This window comes from Notothenia rossii (assembly GCF_949606895.1).
Source record: "Notothenia rossii genome assembly, chromosome: 2".
Taxonomy (NCBI): Eukaryota; Metazoa; Chordata; class Actinopteri; order Perciformes; family Nototheniidae; genus Notothenia; species Notothenia rossii.
The window spans coordinates 21,815,447-21,835,518 of NC_136904.1; the positions used below are offsets into that span (position 1 = coordinate 21,815,447).

The following is a 20,072-nucleotide window of genomic DNA, read 5'->3' on the forward strand; positions in this document are numbered from 1 at the left end:
TGTGGTTTTCCTAGTACCATTATATATTACGTATGTTAGCAAACCAAGGCGTTCTTTATGGTTATGGTCTCTCTGTTTGCCCACAGAGACATCTTGCCTCCAGAGGTTAGTCTCTGAATAGAAGTCCCAAGCTTGACACCGCTGATAGGGCTCAGAGAGATGAGCACCACACAGTGCTTTTGGGAAAACCCACAGGGGTATGTCATATCGAGGTGTCAAGGATGCAAATCCATTTCACACTGGGGACTTTTTGTTTTTGTTTTTCAGACACAGTCAAGTACACATGGCTGAGGTAATTTGCTAAATAAGCCGCCCCTCAGAGATTTAGAAGTAAACAAGCATTAAGCAAAGATAAACATGGCTTGCCAAACTTGTCATGGAAACATCAGACTCTGTCAACAAACGTAGACAACGGTGTGACAGTGGCATTACACATTTGACAATGACACTGTTGTTGTGTTTAAGAAACATTGAAGGTTGACAGTTGCTACCCCTTAAAAGGCCTCTGTGCTGGTTTCACGGTTGTGAAACCACGGGGGGGCTTTTGATGTATCAAAATCAATAGTGCAGAGGCTCGAACATGCAGACATTTTTTTGTACAAACAAAACCACAGCAGTACATCAAGGGCTAACTTTAAGGCCTATGAATATCGTTCATGACTCTAAATATAGTTATACCTTTGTCACCAAGTTGTGAAGCAGAACATTCAATATTGGGATAGAGTAACATTTCTCACTCTTACCAGTTTTAATTAAAATTAGGAGGAAAATGCATCGGAAAAACATACAAAAAAAACAAACAAAGTCAACCTTTATGTAAGGTCCTGTGGTAAATGGCTGGTTTCCCTTAAACAGTTTGGCACTCTATAGTTTTAACCAATCTCCAATTTTTCTGCAGAAGTAAATAATGCATTTGTTGGCAACCTTTTGACACTCTTAAACTACAGGGCCATGTTCATAGAAATGTATTCCAGTGCAAAATTGTGACTACGTTTAGAGAAAAAACTAGTTGTGTGACAAATGGATTCATAGACATCCCTGTTCTGTTTGGCATCAATTGATTCAAGTTTGGCTTCATTCAGGGGATCCATTTGTTATATATATTTGTGTAGTTTTCTTATTCTATGAACTGAGTAAGTACATTCATTTTGTCCTTTCGACGGAAGTGACATTGCCTTGTACTTCACAACCCAAAGTATACGTCTCATCTTCTCCAGTGTAGGCAGAGCCACACCTAGAAAGTGAGACTCCTTGTGGCTGTCATGCTTCTTGATGGTTAGAGACGTAGAGATCCGGTTACTGCACATCATCTCTTGTGGTCATAGCCTAGGATTCATAGAACCATAGATACACATTGTGTATTGGGGCATATGAATGCATTTGCTGACGCTGGGTGTGTAAATGGGAAATATTTATGGGAAAGTTATTTACATAGTATCTACCCTAACAGACTATTTTCATAACTGGAATATGGATCTTAATTTTAATACAGTGTGCATGTAGCATCACTGGATTTAGGCATTTCTGGCTCTGATACTGTGTGGGTGCTTCTGTGTTATCTTTTGCCTTGTAATAGTAGAAGTTCAGTAAGGGTTCAGTTTAGGAGATTCAGAGATACAGAGAACATGGGCTTTGTGCTCTCAGTAAGCTGCCTGTATAAAGTTGTGTGTTACTACTGATTCTCTCATTTCTAATCAGATGAGATGTAAGTCATAATAACATTCATCAATAGGAAAACTATTCCATCTCAATTTGCTGTGTGCTTCACAGTAGGAATGTTTACCTAAACTGAGCAATCACTAAAGTTGCATTCAAGTCCAATAATTTCCTGACAGCAGGGTTGCAGTGGGCGCAACAAGAGAGTTCCTACTGCATGACTGGCTCTCTCAAGTGAATAAAGAAAAATGGCTCCCCAAGTAAGAAGAAAATAGCACACCTCAGTGCCAACCTTGCAACACCCCTAAAAGTAAACAATATGTTTTCAAAGAGCCGTAGTTGTTAGCCAGGGCGAGACAAGCACAAAACGCATGTTGTTCTAGTTATAAATTAGGACATTTATACTGATTACATGAGTTCATGACCCAGTTTAGTGTGATCTGGTTGGCGGCTTTGAGGCGGAGTGACTAATTGGAGATCGTTATTATTTTTTATGTTAATGCTAAAAATGCAGAGGGCTGAATCTTAACCCTAGGTCACATTGCTGGGCTTTAATTATAACATTAAACAATGCCTTGGGGGGTTTAATGACACTCCTGCATGTTTCAGAGGTCTGCCCTTTGTTCCTTCACACTGTGTCGCCTCATTTCCCTTTTTCTCTGGTTTAGGCGCTGTGATCCTTTTTACTCAGTAATCTGTGTGGGCAAAAATGATTTGATGATGATTGATTCTTTTATCGACTCAAATAAAACATAACCAACACAATATGATGGAGAAAAGGGCAAAAGCGGTGGACAGAATTCAAATAGAAAATGCTTATTTAGATGCTGGATGAGCTTGAACAATGTGTGCAGCATTTAATTACAGGGTTAATTTTGCTTGTAGGAGGACCTCTAGAACTAAAGAAGAACAGCGGGATGACCCAACTGTTCATTTAAATCACCTATCCTTGTGAGATGAAAGCATAGAGCGAACTTGCAGGAAAATATATCCAGGCTCACTAGGCTCACACCACGGACTTGAATGAGGCCACATAGTGCATCTCCAGGGAGCAACGCTGTCATGGAAAATGTGACAAGCTCATATAACCTTAATATCTGAAGAGGAGTCTTTCTGAGGATCTCGATGAGGCTTGAGAAAGAATATTTTCATACCTCAGAGGGCCAGTTCTATAAATCCAAGGCCCGTTGCCAAGGAGTTGCAAGGGTTATTGAAATGGATGGGTTAATGAGCCAGGTGTTTACATCTTTTGGTCCCCTGAATTTCTTCATGTGTGAAATGAAACATCTGCCATTGTGATGCTTCTTGGCGAGTCCTCGTTCTTTGGCTCCTGCAGGGTGCTAGAATCTGAAAAGAAGCCAGCCTCGTCCCCTGCTCCAAGATCCCCGCTGTTTCCTGTCCCCTGTGTAAGCTGCTGGTAAATGAGTGGGCTGGTCATCTCGCACCCTGGGGCTCTACCTCGGGCTCTTCAGACCACCAGCTGTTGTGTTTGGTATGAATCATGCACCATGCTGAATCCAGAGCACGAGAGCAAGGCTTTAACCTCTCCGCATGTCTCCTCCTTTTCCCTCCTACTGTAGCCTCTAATGGAGAGCAGGTGTGATGAAATGAAATACATTACAGTCATTTAGAGCGGCAACAATTTATTGATTGATCCACAGAAAAATAATCCGCAACAATTTAGATAATTGATGAATGGTTTGCAATATTTTTGTTAAAATGGCCTCTATCATCTGAACATTTCCTGATTTCTTTCTTCATAAACTACAACTTTACATATTTTGGGTACATTTTATGAACAACTCACTCTTTAAGAGTGCTCACCAGCCCTGACAAAACAACCCAGTCCGTTATTCGTGTGCTGCCTAGCTCAGAAAACATGTGATTCGACCAGCCATTCCAATGTGGCTCCTCTTTCTATGTCACATGCAGCAGGCTCATTGGAATTTGATTAGGTTTATTAATTGATATCAGTTTGAATAAACACTTTTTTATAAATCAAGATTGGAGAAGGCTGCATGTTCATATCCACTGCTATCTGCTTGTTTACACCCTTAATCCACAATTACATATTTTAAGAGATACATTTTACATGATTTTCAAGCTTTATTTATTGGTTAACTTTTTGATGTATATTTATATACAGTACTGTATATGTTTTACTCTATATGAGAATGTGTATAACACCCCTCCCAATAGTGTAATACAGACATTCTAATGTTTTCATTTCCACATACAAAACATATATACCGTGAAAATTGTTCACAGGCATTACCCATGACCGAGGTATGAAGATATACAGATTATAGGTCTGCTTTGATAGACTGCATGCATGACTGGAGCCAGGGGCCAAAAGCTCAGCTGGATTGGTGTTTGACTTGTCCGATGGCTCACCTTTGACATTTACCATCTAACCTGGTAACATGCATACTGGCTTTACTAGATATATACAGTAGTCAAATATCTGCAGAGGTTTGAAGTTAAAATTAGCCAGAATGTAATTGTCAGATGGGAGGTTTATTAAAATGTCAATGTGAGTGCTCCAACCTGTAAATCAGAGGGACTAAGTGCAGCAGGTGAGCGCTTATCAGATTTCAAAGATTATTTTAAGTTGCCTGACTACGATTAATGGAAAACTTGATATCTACCGCTTTGAACATGAGTTTGGATATGTTTATTGGATATTGGGGATGCATCCTGTACTCACAGAAGATTTTGTCTGCGTTTAAAAAGCCAGTTTTTGTTTGCACTCGGAACATTTTAATTTGACCATTTTCCTACAATTTAAGGTCTTGCCTTTTTCTTATTTCCAACTCGGAAAATAGATAATAATAGCTTCTCATTAAGCCCTCATGGTTCTTCAGCACAGACACGGACAGGTTCTGCCGTTGTGCACAAAATGGAAAGCCTCCAGCGCCTATCATCTTTGGGGAAACTTGAAACAGTTTATTTTTTGGAAGACAAAAAAATACATTTTTTCCCCTTGGGATTTAAATCCCAGAACCTGTATTTTGTCCCCTTTGTAACAAAATGTTGTTGCACAATATATGTATATTTAAAGACTAATAATCTTCTTGTTATGCTGCTGCCATGCTGTCACGCTAAATTGATGGGAACCACAGTTAATTGTGATACAAATAGTCATGTTTCAAACACACACAGAATGCACTTCATAATAAAAGGAGGGCTGACATTGAATTGCAAAGAGCATACAACTATGAGCTTTAGCTTGATATAAATGAGAGCATTAAGCTTTACCTTGGTGCTTCACCCAACCATATATATATTTTGTATCCATTACTGTCAAGCATTGCTCCAACTCTGGAAGTGATTTCAAAGTTAGAAAATATTTTAGCTGCTTCCAAATGAGGTAACATATGGTTGGGGAGATTGTGGGAATTATCTGTGTCATCTTGTTTGGACATATTCAATTTGGGTCCCAAGCCCCAGTGGAAGTAGTTGAAAGTGGGTGATTTGGGTGATGGAGAGGAGATCCAGATGGCAGAGCAGCGGTGAGATCAATCGAGCTTGATGCATTTTTCCCACTTCAACATGCAGACAGATGTGATATAACACAGTAATTGAGTTGACTTCCAATTTGGTAATTCCTGTTGACAAGTTATAACTACTAAGAAAGTGTGTTGACTTGCTTGTAAAACATCTTAAATATTGATTTGGTGATGTGTTATTGCCTCATGATAATGTCATAAATGGCATAGAAGAGGAATACAGTTTTCACATTATATTCATCTCCATTGTTTGGCTTTATGTTTAAAGTGTCTATCTACATTTCTCGCAGGAGAAAAAACACATTCCTTGAAGATCATTATTTAAAACCTCAACATAAGATCTCTCTCAAACAAAGTGACATGCTTTAAAGTTGAATTACCTATAGTCATTTCTTAACCCAAGCACCATAACAAATATGCAGTCATTTTTATGAGGTCATACATCACTGTAATGGTCATTATTTTTCATTTCTGAACTACATGTCTGTAGTAGAATGGACTGCAGAATACACTGATATGATGTAGTTCATCATAGAAAGTAAAAAGCACCAAGAGAGTTGTCTGACAGTTGGTAGCCTACTTTAGCTTTGCATGTATAAAATACAACTTAGATGTTTTTAGAGGAAGACGTCGTCCCAATACTCCCAGGATGCCTCTGATTATATGGATCCTTCATTATGCAGATTGTAAGTTAACCTTTAAACAGAACATACCATCTGGTATATTCTGCTGACACTAGTACCTTCCTACTTTACCTTTTATTCCTCAAAGCTTTTTTTTTACCTTCCATAAAACCTTCCATAGTTTACACTGTCTCCCATCTGTCAACAACCTTTAATCCTATTTGTGAAATGTACCCCCTTTTGCCCTCTAATCTAGGTCATATCAGCTGAATAAAGGGCCCTTTAATGTGCCGCAGCCTAAATAGAGAAAGGACAGTCATGGCCCAGAACGTGTGAGGGACCTAAGTGAACCTGAGTCAATAGATCTCAAAGATAGTGGTGTCAACCTTTCACAGGGAGCAGAGGCTCAGACAGCCTTTTAGCATTGAGTGTCCAGTGTGTTAAACTTGGCTGTGGCATTGAGTCCAAAGAGAGCAGAGGGAAAGTAAAAAGATCAACTCTCTCAAGGTCTGTCATTTAGCTTCATTTCTAACTTTACCCGTCCTCTCATGGTCAGATTAATCTACCTGGATTTATCTTTTTTATCTTATTTCTTACCTGGATTTTATTGCTGTAGTTAAGGCAAATGTCATGATATTAATTAATTGTACCCATATTTTCCACTTCTCAATAGCATAAATGCGCTTAAATTCACAAAAAGGAACTGAAATCTCCTAAGGGACTTTAACATACCTTTTTAGAACAACAACAACAAAATCATTTTCAAATGTTCCTTTGAATTTATTTAGTGTCACACAGGAATTCACACAAAGACTGAGTGTGAAAATAAAATGGTAATGTGATATAACCATAGGATATAACTTGTGAGTATATACTTAGTTATGAACAGTATGTGGCTATTTCCATGGTATCTAGTAGTCAGTAAGCATTAAACCAAGATGTGCCTATACTTATATATCTTAAAGGCATTAGAAGAGCTTCCTCAGAAAAATAAATACAAGTGTTTGGTGCATTTCACTTAACAAGGAAATGGGATTTCACAAACTGCATAATTATAAAATACATTATTCACATCAACCTTGAGGGTCTGGGTTGTATGACTAATAGTTAATACATTTTATCATAACATAGTAATAATAAAGACCTGTGATGTTTGACAAATGTAATTGTCTTGTAATTGACATATAGATGTTTGTTACAAATCATCTCACTTCATGACAATTATAATCTGTTAGGATTGTCTGATGATTACCCAAATCAAAAATGCATCACAATTATTACATTAATGAAGTCAGTGATATATGTATTGGTGCTTAAGAAAAAAAAAGGCCTGCTTTAATTTTTCTATGATTTTAAAGGCATATGAAATGTTAATTCAGTTTTTTTGAACCAGCAGCTAATTAAAAATGTTTAAGTTTGTGCATTTAAGTTTAAAAGTATACAACAATAACTCTTAAATCATAGATATTTAAAGAATTAAAACAAAACTTTGATTGTAATGGTGTTGAAAGAAAGCACTTCCTTCTATGTCTGAGTTTGACTGTGAATCTGCTGTGTGTTTCACTCTGGGTATTTCAATCTGTATACTAAAGCAAGTGATGAGTTTGGAAAGAATCAATGTTAAAAACAAGGAAACTGGGTTACAAACCAACTGAATTATGGATAATTATGAGACCTGGCTCAAGAAAACTAAATTGAATGAATAGAAATATCCAGAATGCTGATGTGCTTCTGCAGGCCTCTGCCCTCATTTGAAGGCAATAAGTCTCTGTTACAGCCAGACTATAAGAGCAGACAAGGGGCAATATTCCAGAGGCAGTTCTCAATGAGTCTGAGCTTGAATCTGGTGGTGGATCAATGATAATAAAAGTGATTCATTCAAGATGGTGTTGCTGTGTTACTGAGCTTTACTCTGCTATGAGCCTCTGCAGGCAACAGTCTAAGATTCTTTAACCAGATTCAAATGTGGATTTACAAGAATAACGCTTCTGTATACCCTACACTTTAAGGCTAGTCATTGTAAAAAGTTGTCAGGGGAACACACTTTGAACACTACTCACCAGCTCAGAGTACAATAGATGACACATTTTCAGAAATGAATAGCAATTACTGCATCACTACACCTTTGTATTCATTTTCAGCTTGGGTGAATATTTGTCCTCCTTCTGATCTGATCCGTTGGCTTGTTCGTCTGAAATATCTGGCGAGGATGTCCTCACTTTATAAATGCTGGCAAGAGTGGTCAAGGGATGTACCAGATGGCATGGCCCATATGCATTTTGCCCTTTGGCCAGGTAGACTAATGAATCCTTTTGGGAGTTAATCACACTGTCTGGCAACAGACCCTTCATGGGCATCGAACCCACTCTTTTCCCACAGCTGCCCTGATATATTCTGGCACTTTCACATTTCCCTGAAACATATGTTGGTATGGGGGATGGAGGTGGAAAAAAGTCTCTTTAGCATTTGAATTCTCCCGAGTAGATTGTAAACTAGTGAAATTACTATATGTATCTTTTTGATGATGGATATTTTTGAATTACCTTTTGACCTCATCCAAACTCATTTGGACATTAAACTCAACAGTGTTTAATGTGAAGCATGAGACTAGGGGTATTGCTTTAACTTGGGGACAATGGCTCACATTTTTAAAACATTTCTCTGACGTCAGATAAGTGTGAAATGGAGGAGGTTTTTGAAGGTATTGGACGGTCCAACAAACACTTCTGTTGTAGTAGTTAGAGCAAACTGGCCCCTTTACAATGACAATGGAAGCAAAGGTATTTGGAAACAAGCTCTGCGCCTCAAAATGCAATTGAAACACAAGGATATAATGAAGATTTATGAAAGTAAAATGTATTTCATGAAGCAGAAGCTTGTGACTATTTCCAAAGTCTCAGTTTGTTGTTGGAAAAGAACAGGACAGAAATGAAGTCTAGCTCAGGGGCTTCTTCATTCTCCACCCTATGGCGGATGTTATTTTGCTGAAAGGTTTCAGTTAGTCAATTTATTTTTTATATAAATACATGAGTATTTATTTCCTGCTAGTTTCCAAACTTCAGCTTTTCAGAGTAAGAGGCATTAACACCCTTCATTTTCTATTTTGATTATTGTATAAATATTCACTTAACTTGATCTACCATGTTGAAGTGTTGGCCTTAGGACGTCCTAAACTTCAGCTTTGAAGATTCTCCTGCATTCTCCTTTGAAGCCTTGTCATGCATTGGCAAAGTAACTGAGTCCAATCGTAGTTCTTCTCAGTGCTTTGTGAATATTGAGGTCCCAAACCTTAGCGCAACAACAAAATACACTGACCCACCTGCTGGCTGCCATTTAGCAAAAAAAACAACTAGAACGATCTTTGAGTAAACACATGGGTTTTATGTCCATGTGCCCAACGGTCCTACTCTCTACTTTACTCAAAGATTTGAAAAGTGTTTTGCTTTGAATTGAGTCAATGTTCCCCTGGAAAAAATATATTTCACCCCTTTCTTCTTGTTATTGCCTCTAAGTTTTCTTCTTTTTGTAATGGAAGGAAACTTATAGTACAGCAACATGGCTCAAGTTTCGGTCAGCAGGCCATCATGTCCTCCAAACCCTCTGCCTCTTGCAATACCTAATGCCACATGAGAGTTTGTTCAGGGAAATACAACATTCTAGCGTGCTTCCAGTACTTAAAACGAAGATAAAATAACTTATAAGAACTTAATGGACCCACTTTCTCCAGTGGGATTGTCTTATCTTAGTTTATTAAAATAAACAATGAATGTCCAACCTTTTTATCCTTCTGTAATAGATGAACAACCACTGAGTTGTTCTCTGGAGTGCACTAATGTAGTGTATCTCATACACTGTCAATTAGTTTCATGGAAATAGGCCTTTCAGAGAGATTTTAAGCAAGGCAAGTTTATATAGCACCTTTCAGCACATGGCAATTCAAAGTGCTTTAAACAATGAAAATAAAATACATTTAAGAATAAATACAGCAGAAACACATTATTATTATTATAGAAACACATTATAAAATGACATTTAAAAACAGGCATTAAAAAGCAAAGATAATAAAATGAACCCAACAGGTATAAAATACATGGATAAAAGCCAAACTGCAGTTTGAATTTTAACTACTCATTCAAATGCAGCATCAAAAAGATATGTTTGGATTTAAAAGTATTAAGAGTTGCAGCTGACCTGCAGGGTTCAGGGAGTTTGTTCCAGATTGTCAGGGAATAAAAGCTAAATGCTGCTTCTCCATGTTTAGCTCTGACTCTTGTAACAGAGAGCAGACCCGTCCCAGAAGACCTGAGACTCCTGGATGGATCTTACTTTTGCAGGAGATCGTTAATATAATTTGGTCCTAAACCATTTAGTGCTTTAAAAACCAGCAGCAGTACTTTATAATCAATTATTTGACAGACTGGAAGCCAGTGTAAAGACTTCTGAACTGGACTGATGTGATCCACTCTTTTAGTGTTTGTGAGTACTCGAGCAGCAGCGTTCTGAATCAGCTGCAGCTTTCTAAGGGATTTTTTAGTGAGACCTGTGAGGACACCATTGCGGTAGTCCAGTCTACTGAAAATAAAAGCATGGACAAGTTTTTCCAAATCCTGCTGTGACATTAGTCAATTTAAATAACAACAACAAAATCCAGAACATGCTGACTCAAACCAAAAACGATTTCATATTTTTTTAGAAGCCATCTTACTATTAATCATATTGATGGGACAGTTTTGTACTGATTCGGCTTTTACCAAAAAGAGGCAAACAAATAACCTCCATGGCCTTCCCCCACTGTGATGCATCTAAGGGACTTTTAAATTGTAAATCTTACCAGAGCATCTGCTTCAACTGTTGAACTCTAACATTGCTTGCTGCCTAATAAACTGTAGGCTCTGCTGTCTATTTTAATGAACCACTTTCAGAGATGTGCCATCCTTTATGCCTATATATTAGACATGACTGCTACCTGCGTGTGAACCTCAAAGTAGTAGATGCTTCTCTACCACCAAGGGATATGAGGCCAAAGGGAACTGAAGCTGAATACAATGCAACTGTCGAGAATAAAGCAAAGCCCATGAAGTTCTTTTCTCTTTAATCTCTGCATGATCATACCTCCAGGTCCATCCTCTCTCTGATAGTGACCTATATATATATAGCCCTGACATCGTTATTTAGAGCAGATCAGACTATCTGCGGTTAAACATATGTGTCTTACTTAATCATCTTAAAGTAACATTTTGGGAAATGCCTTTGTCTGAAGGCAGCCCTGTCTATGTGGCTGATGCATGTTTCAGTGGGCATCATCTTACCATTTCCCCTCCAGCTATTCATCGACATGGAGCTGGCCTATGTGCACATTCTCTGTAACTTTACTGAGCAAATTTCACTTTATTACAATGCTACGCCTCAATCATATTTCGCAGTTCATGAAGATTGTGATCCAGAGGAGCCAAACACATCTGCGCATCAAAGAATACTTACGCATACTTCTGTGTGATTGCATTTGTAAGCCGCACACCATTTCTTATGCTTCAATCCTTTTTGATTAGGAAACATTTATACTAATACCAGAACATTTCAACGTAAAATCCCAGAAGATTAGCATTTGTCCTTAATTACCTTGCTTCTGTAATTGCATACATTACAATCTGTGATCAGCTTGTTCTGAAAGGGAGAGATCTGCAGCAGTGCCTTCTGACATCTGTGATCAAGGCAGCTACAAGCAGAGAGTGAACAAGCTGGGCTAAAGACATCAGTGGAATCCTTTACACATGTTTTTTTCGCAGTGATTGCATAACTATTTCCTCATAAGTCATAGATAAACCTGTGAGTAAATAATTCATTATGAATGTGTGTGTGCTGGTCGGTTTTTGCGATCCATGAATTTGTGATCAGGTTAGGAGTGTTATGAATCATGAATGTGGAAACATGTGCCAGATCTAATGTTTAAGATACAGCTGTGTTGTTTTACATCTAAATGGAAGCAGGCTTTTCTCTTTATGGAGAACCTGATGTGACACTTGTATCCTCTTTAATATATTAGCGCTTCTGTCAGTGTTGTCACCCCTGGCTTGCATACAGTATGTGCCTCTCTGCTGCTCACGCAGTTAAAACCAACTTTCTGCTCTCCCTTTCATCCTTCGCCTGTTTGTCAAAGGCTTACAGACGAGGCATGTTACAAAATGGGTGGCACCCAAGCCTTTTTAGAAATGTGCAAAGATTAGAAAAAACATTTTTGACAGATGGAACGTAGATGAGGACTGTTTTTTGAGTTCCCACTTGAACCTTTTCACCTGCAGCCATTGGTTTTGTCAGGAACAAACCCTTTTCCTCCCAGCTCCTCTATCTTACAGCTCTGATTTTTCACGATCCTTTACTCAAGCTTTTGTCTTTTTCACCTGCAGTAACTGCAATATTGTATTATTAAGGTGGGCGTTTAAACAGATCTATTGGAGTTGTTATTTTTCTCAGTAATTACAATTCCAAATATAATGTTTTAATATAACTTCCATGTTTATAATGATCTGTTTTGAAGGAGTTTTGTTGTATGTAAATTCCTCAAATATGGATATGTCTATAGTTCTTCAACAGTATTTAGTGGCTCTAAAACACATGTTCTCTATTTAAAATCACAATGTGTCATCATACTGCTTTGACAGTGTAACATCCCGTCATGTCTGCTAAATTATTCATGTCATGTTAATCAGGTTCATGTTATTGTTTCACGTTTAGTTCATAGCCCAGGTTAGATTTATGTTTAGTCAAGTATTTTTGTTCACCTGTCTAGTCCTGTCATTGCACTTCCTGTTTTATTTTTGTACTTACCTCTTGTCTCTCATTTCAGGTCCCCTTACTTCCTCCCTTAGTGTGTTTTCCCGCCATCGTCAGCGTCTGCCCCGCCCCTGATTGTTTCCACCTGTTCCCCCTTACCTCATGTATAAATAGTCCTGTCTCCCTTTGTCCTGTGCCAGTTCGTCTTGTGCCTTGTGCCATTTAGAGAGCCAGCTTGTCTCGCCAAGAGATTATTGTACTTTGTCACCATAGTCAAGTTTATTTAGTATGTAATTTGCTTTGCTACGTTTTGCCTCTCAGGAGTGATTTTTTGTTTGAACTTTATACTTTTCCAAAGTAAAGACGTTTTTTGAACAAACTTTCTTTTGAATCGTGCGTTTAAGTCCAAGTGTCTGTCAAGGTTCCTAACAGACAGAGATTGTAATTGAGTTTAGCTGGCTGTTAAATATTGATTTATTTCATTTAAATTATCTTTATTCATGAAGGCAAATCCTACATTTGTAAAATGCATTTACAATAGGTTTTTTTACTTAATCTTTGCTAGTGTATTTTAAAGCAACTCAACTTCCTACACATACAGACATCCCTGGCTTGATTATTTGTCCTCTCTTACGTCTCCATTTCCGTTTTCATGGATTGAGTCTTATAAGTTTATCAGCTTGAGAGAGTCTGAGCAGAACTGTGATCTCACAGGCGTACAGTGTATTGACAGCTCGGTTTCAAATTCCATCTTGGGTGCAAAGCAGCCAACTAGAACGGGACAGATATGGTCTAGTGAGCCAAAATCCCATCTAGATTTGGTGACACTTGTTCCCCAAGTTCACCATGGTAGGTGTTTGTGTTTGTTTTGGTTTGGAACACAGAGCTCAAAATGTGGAAAGACACTGGACAAATCTGCAGGAAAGTTTATTTGTTGAATACTTTTGTCGTGTATTATTTAGGCCTTACTGCTATTTACATTCTGCTCTTCGTTTATGTATCTGCATTGTGGAAAGCAGCCAGGAAAAAAACATTTGAGCAAAGAGGAGAAGGAATAATTTGACAAAATCATAAACATGCAGCTCACAATCCTGCCCTGCCTTCTGCACACAACATCCAATTTTATCTTCGTTAATGTAACAGCAGCGTCACCTTCTTCAAACTGTTGACGTTGGATATGTCAAAGTATTTGTTTATACAAAAACAAGACTGGAAGTTGAACAGAGGGGTGTACAAGCCATGAAAGCTAAAAGCACCAGGATTTCCTTTCAGCTGTCATTTGCACCGAGAGGACAGTTCTGCCTTTTTATTGATTTCTGTTCTATTTCTTTTTCTGCAACCTTTAGTTGCCAACAGTGGTGTTCTACGTTCTTCAACAAGTTAAGTCAATTTGTAGCCTCAACAGAAACTTCAAATTGAAATTGACTTACTTCAGAGTTGCACAGCTTCCTATTCCAGCAAGTAAATGTCATTGATATCAAGTTATCAATCATTATGCCAATAAAGCATCCACTCTTGTACCAAACTTTTTCTTTGGCATTGTTTCAAACACTGCTATTTTCAATCCTGGGCAACGCGGTCAACACTGCTGAAATTAGCTGTTTACTTTGGCATTTGTCAACTAATTGAAGCGTGCCTTGAAACTCACCCCAAGTCAAGCCTTCCCCTAGGGTCATTCCCATTTACATTCGGGTCTCTTAGTATTTGATCTCTAATCTTATTTATCCTATTATTTGGCTTGACGTTATTTATATTAATTAAACCTATGATCGTTTCCCCTTCATGTGAAGCGTCTTGTGAATTCACTGTGTTTTAGAATGTGCTATATGAAATACATTCATTCATTATTGTTAAACAGTGAAACAGTGACAGGATCCTCGCCTGAGAAGATAAACAGAGATTTATAAAAACATCTTCCTCATGAATTTTTTTTAATAATACCCCCATGCAACACTTACCATAAGCTGTGTACACTGCACAATGTGGTTTTCTTTGCAGGCATGTGTTAAACTGATCACAGCTTGGAATAAAGATCATCACAGTGTTGCGTCTCCGTGGAGTGGAAACAATGTGTGACAGTCGAGGAATGCATTGCTAAGTGCATTGCTAAAAGATTACAGCATTTTTGTTAAGTGGAGGAACAAAAGAGTCTTAAATAATCAAAAAATGGAAATCTTGTGCATTTCATCTTGTTTTTTAAGAGAGCTTTTTCTCGGTGGCCAGAAGGGTTGTGCATACTCTGGAGACAATGGGTTGGTGTTGAGCTGTTGATGGTGCACCTCATTACTGTGGCCTGGCTCCTCTCTAAGGACTGATTACGGACTAAGCACATTTGAGAGTACCAACACGTACATACTGCATCCTCCTTGTTTCATTAGCCAAGCACAGCTCCTTCATCTATACCTTACTGTATATGCATGCAGAACACCAGTGGGAATGTCAGTGCCTGCATTGTATAGTAGGATCCATACAAAAAAAGTCTCACATTCTGAGTCTATTCTTCACCCATCCACCCCCGGGGAAGCAACAGCCATTTCATGTGTCTTTTTCTCAGAAGTTGAGTGATAGAAAGAAAGAGACTCAATTGTGTCATGCAACTTTTTGCTTTATTTCATTCTCTACCTTTAAATTTGAAAAAACGTTTTAACCTAATTTTTTAATGTTTCCCATAATTTGATGTCAGAGTTTGTTAAACATCTCAATTGTATTATTTTTTCTATTTCCAGTTTTAGTTCTGTTGAGACACAAGTATTTTTTAGGCACTGTGTTTTCAGTTTCCAGAAGCCTCTAGTGGAAGGGGCTCCGGAAGATAATGACGTTTGGACCAAAAGATGATCCGAAAAGTTATTAAAGATTATTTAGTAGTTGGTTACAGAGAAGTGATTCGACACATAAATCCTGTCTATACAGGTTTTAGTTGTTTTGTCATATCTCGTGAAATCCATTCCAGTGGGATTCAGTGAGCGACAGACATCGATCAGGCCTGCATCGCTGCGGATTTCTTTCAACAGCTTTCCCTTCCGCCCTCAGTTTAAAAACAGCTGTACTACACTTATCTATGTCTTCTGTTACTGTATTAAAATCACCACCTAATATCATTTTATAACCCACTGTTAATAACTCTCTAAGTTTTCTGAATAATTGTAACTTATTTTTTGCCTCAGGCGCAGTATAAATATTAATAAGTCGATATTTTTCATTTTTATAAAAACAATCCACCATAAGCATCCTTCCTGGGATTATGTCCCTTCTTCTAATAATAGTGATGTCTTTTTCTTTGAAGAAAATGCCAGAAAATGCCAACTCCGTGTCATGCAACTGCTGTCCAGACTTGTTTTATTCTTCTATTCTTTACCTCTGATAATGACATCGTATCCTCTCAGACATATAATAATAATAATAATAATAAATGGGATTTATATAGCGCTTTTCTAGACCCAAAGACGCTTATATAGCATATATATATATATATATATATATATATATATATATATATATATATATATAGCATATAGCAGCAGAGGAGAAATAATACAGAGAGTATATGGCAGTCAAATTGCTCTATTTGTACGATTCAGTAAGGAGTCGCAAACTGGGTGATTTTCTTTCCCAAGGATTTGTAAAACTCCTGCCTTTCCAAACCACTTTAGCATTTTGCTGCCCAGGAATGCAAACGGTTAGAACATAATATGCATTATGACCAGCTTAGTTTTATTGTTCATACAGTAACCTCAATCACATCCATTGTTTGTTTATTTTTTAAACGTTTTTTAACTGTCTCATCTTCTGACGAATAGTCATTGACGGAGCCCTCAAGACCCTTTAAACCCAACGTAGTGAAAGTACAGGAAAATAAAACTATTTTGCAGATAGCTTTGTGAGGTTTGCTGGTATTGTCTGTGAAGAGCCTCAGCAAAGGTTTCTGCTCTCCCCAGATTTCCGGTTTGTTTTAAGTCTTCATGTTATGTCACTTATTGAACTATTAACTCTTGTCCTAAACCCATCCTGGTGTGTGTACTGTACATTTTCTCAAGCAAAGGTTTGCCAGCACCCACACAATGTTGCTACCAAAATCTGCTTTATCTGGCTCAAATAATCATTCTCTCTATTCTCAAATGTCTCTCTCTGATAGTAAAAAGCACACCTACCTGGTGCTGCTTCACTTTGAGGTAAAGAGTGTGTTTGATGCATGAATGGTAAAACATGGTTTGTGTCTGATAGTGCTGGGCATTATGGCTGATATTATAATTTAATCATCAATCTTTCCTTTATGTAATTCATGCCCTTTTTACATGAAGAGAACACTCCACATATGTGAGGCTAACCGTTTATTTTTAATGAAAGGGTTTTCAGATGTGTGAGGTCATTACTGATTACTGCCTTTCAAAAGTTGAAGCCAAATAAATACTGTTTTACATTTTCTATCTTTCTATATATTGACTACTGTACATTTTCGTTCTGATTCATACCCTTAGTTATTTGTTTACTCTATATATACCGTTCACTCTTTATTTGGTCTAATAGGTGTATAAGTTCAATAGTTGTAATCATCCTTGGAGAAACCACTCAACTTGTAGGCTTTTTAATAGACTTAAATGGGATTTTGAAACTCTCAATGCAATTCATCTCTGATGAGTCCTTTCTCGGAACACGCACACTAGTTCACCAGAAGCATTTCACAATGTTTCTTTTTACATTTTATATTGAAACATTAAAAGCTCATAATGTACAAACATGAGAGAGTTTAAGGCTCTGCAAAACATAATAGTGTCAACAAAAACACATCAAGTGGGACTCACCCATATTGGTACCTGGCTTTGCATACGATAATGTGTTGAAATACTTTTTACTGGAAACTACATTTGAAAGTAAGCTAGGTGAGGCCTGTCCTGAGTAAATCTCCAAAAAAATGCTTGCTGTTGAGATTGTTTTAATTGTTTCCAGATGGCAGCTGAAGTCTCAGTGGTGGAGATCTCACAGCCTCAGCATATACAATTAACAACAAGTAACAACATACAGTATACATTTGTATTACATTCGGGGTTAACTACTTGTTTACACTAAGCTTGCTGCAAGCACTGGAGTCCACTAACTGTGATTCTAATATTCAAAGATTTCTTCTAAAGGCTGGGTGATGAGTGTAGTGTGAAGGATTGAGAACCAAGAGAAGATTATCACTACATGATGTTTTGGCATCACAGATCTCATTTGCTTTGATTTAAGCTTTGCTCTGGTAACTTCACTGTACACTAAACTGTTCCTGATCAGCACCAACAAGAAGACATACACAGCAAGCAAGTCACTGGCAAATATAGTGGAGCTATTAGCACTTAAAGATGTATTTCTTTCAGGAGTAATACAGAGCTAAAAGAAGAGTGAACTTTGTCACTTACGGTGGCCAGAAACATGACTCTAAATGGACACTGATGATGCTTTGTGTGTACGCAGTCTGTGATGCCAAGTCAATGTGTCTACAATCTGCTGTGCTCCCCCCCCTCCCCCCAGGTTTCTTTCTGTATCACATGATAGCAGCGTACCGACAAATGTTCTTCTTTATCATTTGTCTGTCCCTCTTTGATAGCTTCAGTGATGAGAGTCCCAAAATCACTGGAAAGTTGTGATCAAAGACTCAGCTCAGCCTTTGAAAAAGCAAATCCTGTGGCAGTGATGTGTGTATTAAAAGAAAGCCCTCCATGTCTCTGTCTCCCTCAGGTGAGCACCTGCGTGTCTGTCCTCAGGGATACACCTGCTGCACATCTGAGATGGAGGACAAACTCCACCAGCAGAGCAAACTGGAGTTTGAGAACTTGGTCAAGAACAGCAGCCACAACATGAGGACGACGTTTGTCTCCAGGCATAAAAAGTTTGATGGTGAGTGAAATGTTTCTCTTCGACATGTAAGAATTACATTTTGGTCCCGGGCACTGTTACTTTAAATAAATGTATTCAAGACAAGCACTATCAATCTTGTTATATCTGATTTACCTTTTCTATATTTAAAAATAACTTAAAACAACAAGTAAATTTACAGCAGAGCATTCCTTTTTATAATAGATTTTAGCCCTCTTCTTCTTAACTTCTTCGATACATTTTGGGGATAGTTTTCTTTCTCTTGTCATACCAGCTCTTTTCTTAAATCCTATAGATCTGTCTAACTGGCTCTCTATATTTTTATTTTATTAGAACCTCACAGAAATAATGCTTTTCTTGAGTGACTGATGGGAGCATTGCTCAGTATATTTGTGCGTTGTACTTGGCGTCCCCAAAGAGCTACTGTGAATTAGCTCTCATACCGACAGAACAAGAGTCCTGCTAATGTGGCTTTGTGGGGAATGAATGTTTTTTGCGCTCTGTATGCTTTAATGCAAACCTGTATGTAAGCCTTAAGTCAGGGGTTCCCAACCTTTTTTCCCAAGAGCCCACCCAAATGACTCCTGTTGGAAGTTGCGCCCCCCCCCACACACACACACACACACACACACACACACACACACACACACACACACACACACACACACACACACACACACACACACACACACACACACACACACACACACACACACACACACAAGGGGGGGGGAGCGGAACAGCGGTAATTACAATTTAAAAGTCTCAAACTGGATGAATGTGAAGTATTTTGTTCAAGGAGGATGAAAGCGTAATGAAGGAGCACTATTGGAGTGACTTTGTTGGTTATTGGACTCAGGATTAATTCATTTGGATTCCCGCTGTATGAAGAAATTAAAGGAAGGCGCAAGTGGAAACAATTCACAAAGGGATTAAACTGTTTAAAACACATGCTCAAAGTAAGCCGGGTTTTGCCGATGTGTTTATGTGGATTCAAAAGTCGTAAATAATCTACAAAATGGAGGAGACCGATCTGATCGGAGCAACTGTGACAAATAATCCAACTGAAACCGGCATGGACAATGTCTATGTTTTAAAAATGTGCTTATCCAGAAAGGCCTGGTTTGGACACTTTACGGGCAGAAGAAACATTTCTATTAAAGAAAGAATTATATATTTCTGTCTTTGTATGCCTTTAATAGCTACTAACTTCAATTGTTATTCAAATTAATCAATCAATTCTTTTTTATATTGTATTGTAATCTAGAGACAAGGCTTTTAGTGACAATCATGTATTGGTTGGCAACCACTGTAAGTCATGTTGCACAGCATCAGATCAAGGTACAGTTTCTTCAATCCCCTTATATTTCAGTCGATCTGTTCATATTCTTGTCTAGGTCTCGCTCTCCTGATAATGAGTCAGTTGGTTCATTTGCATCAATTGATGTTACCAACAAAACACTTTCTTGAAGGTAAATATTTCATACATGAAGTTTAAATAAAGACCAGCTGTGAGATTCTATGAGCCTTTTTCTGCCCCTCAGTCATCTGTAATTCTGTGAAAACATATCTATGTGCAGATGGTGGGAATGGGAATGCAGGCCCTTTTAATAAGGAAAAAGAGATAACAATGAATGATGAATAAGGACATATTTCTTTGGTG

General features: G+C 38.0%; 1 protein-coding gene across 2 annotated transcripts in view; it reads left to right on the plus strand.

Annotated features, from left to right (window-relative positions):
* LOC307029459 (glypican-6-like) overlaps nt 1-20,072 on the plus strand; it is a 172,529-nt gene that overhangs the window by 6,908 nt on the left and 145,549 nt on the right. For both annotated transcript variants that reach the window (XM_079665490.1, XM_079665491.1), the window contains exon 2: nt 18,272-18,430. In XM_079665490.1, coding sequence (XP_079521616.1) covers nt 18,272-18,430 — 159 coding nt within the window. The remainder of the gene's footprint in view (nt 1-18,271; nt 18,431-20,072) is intronic.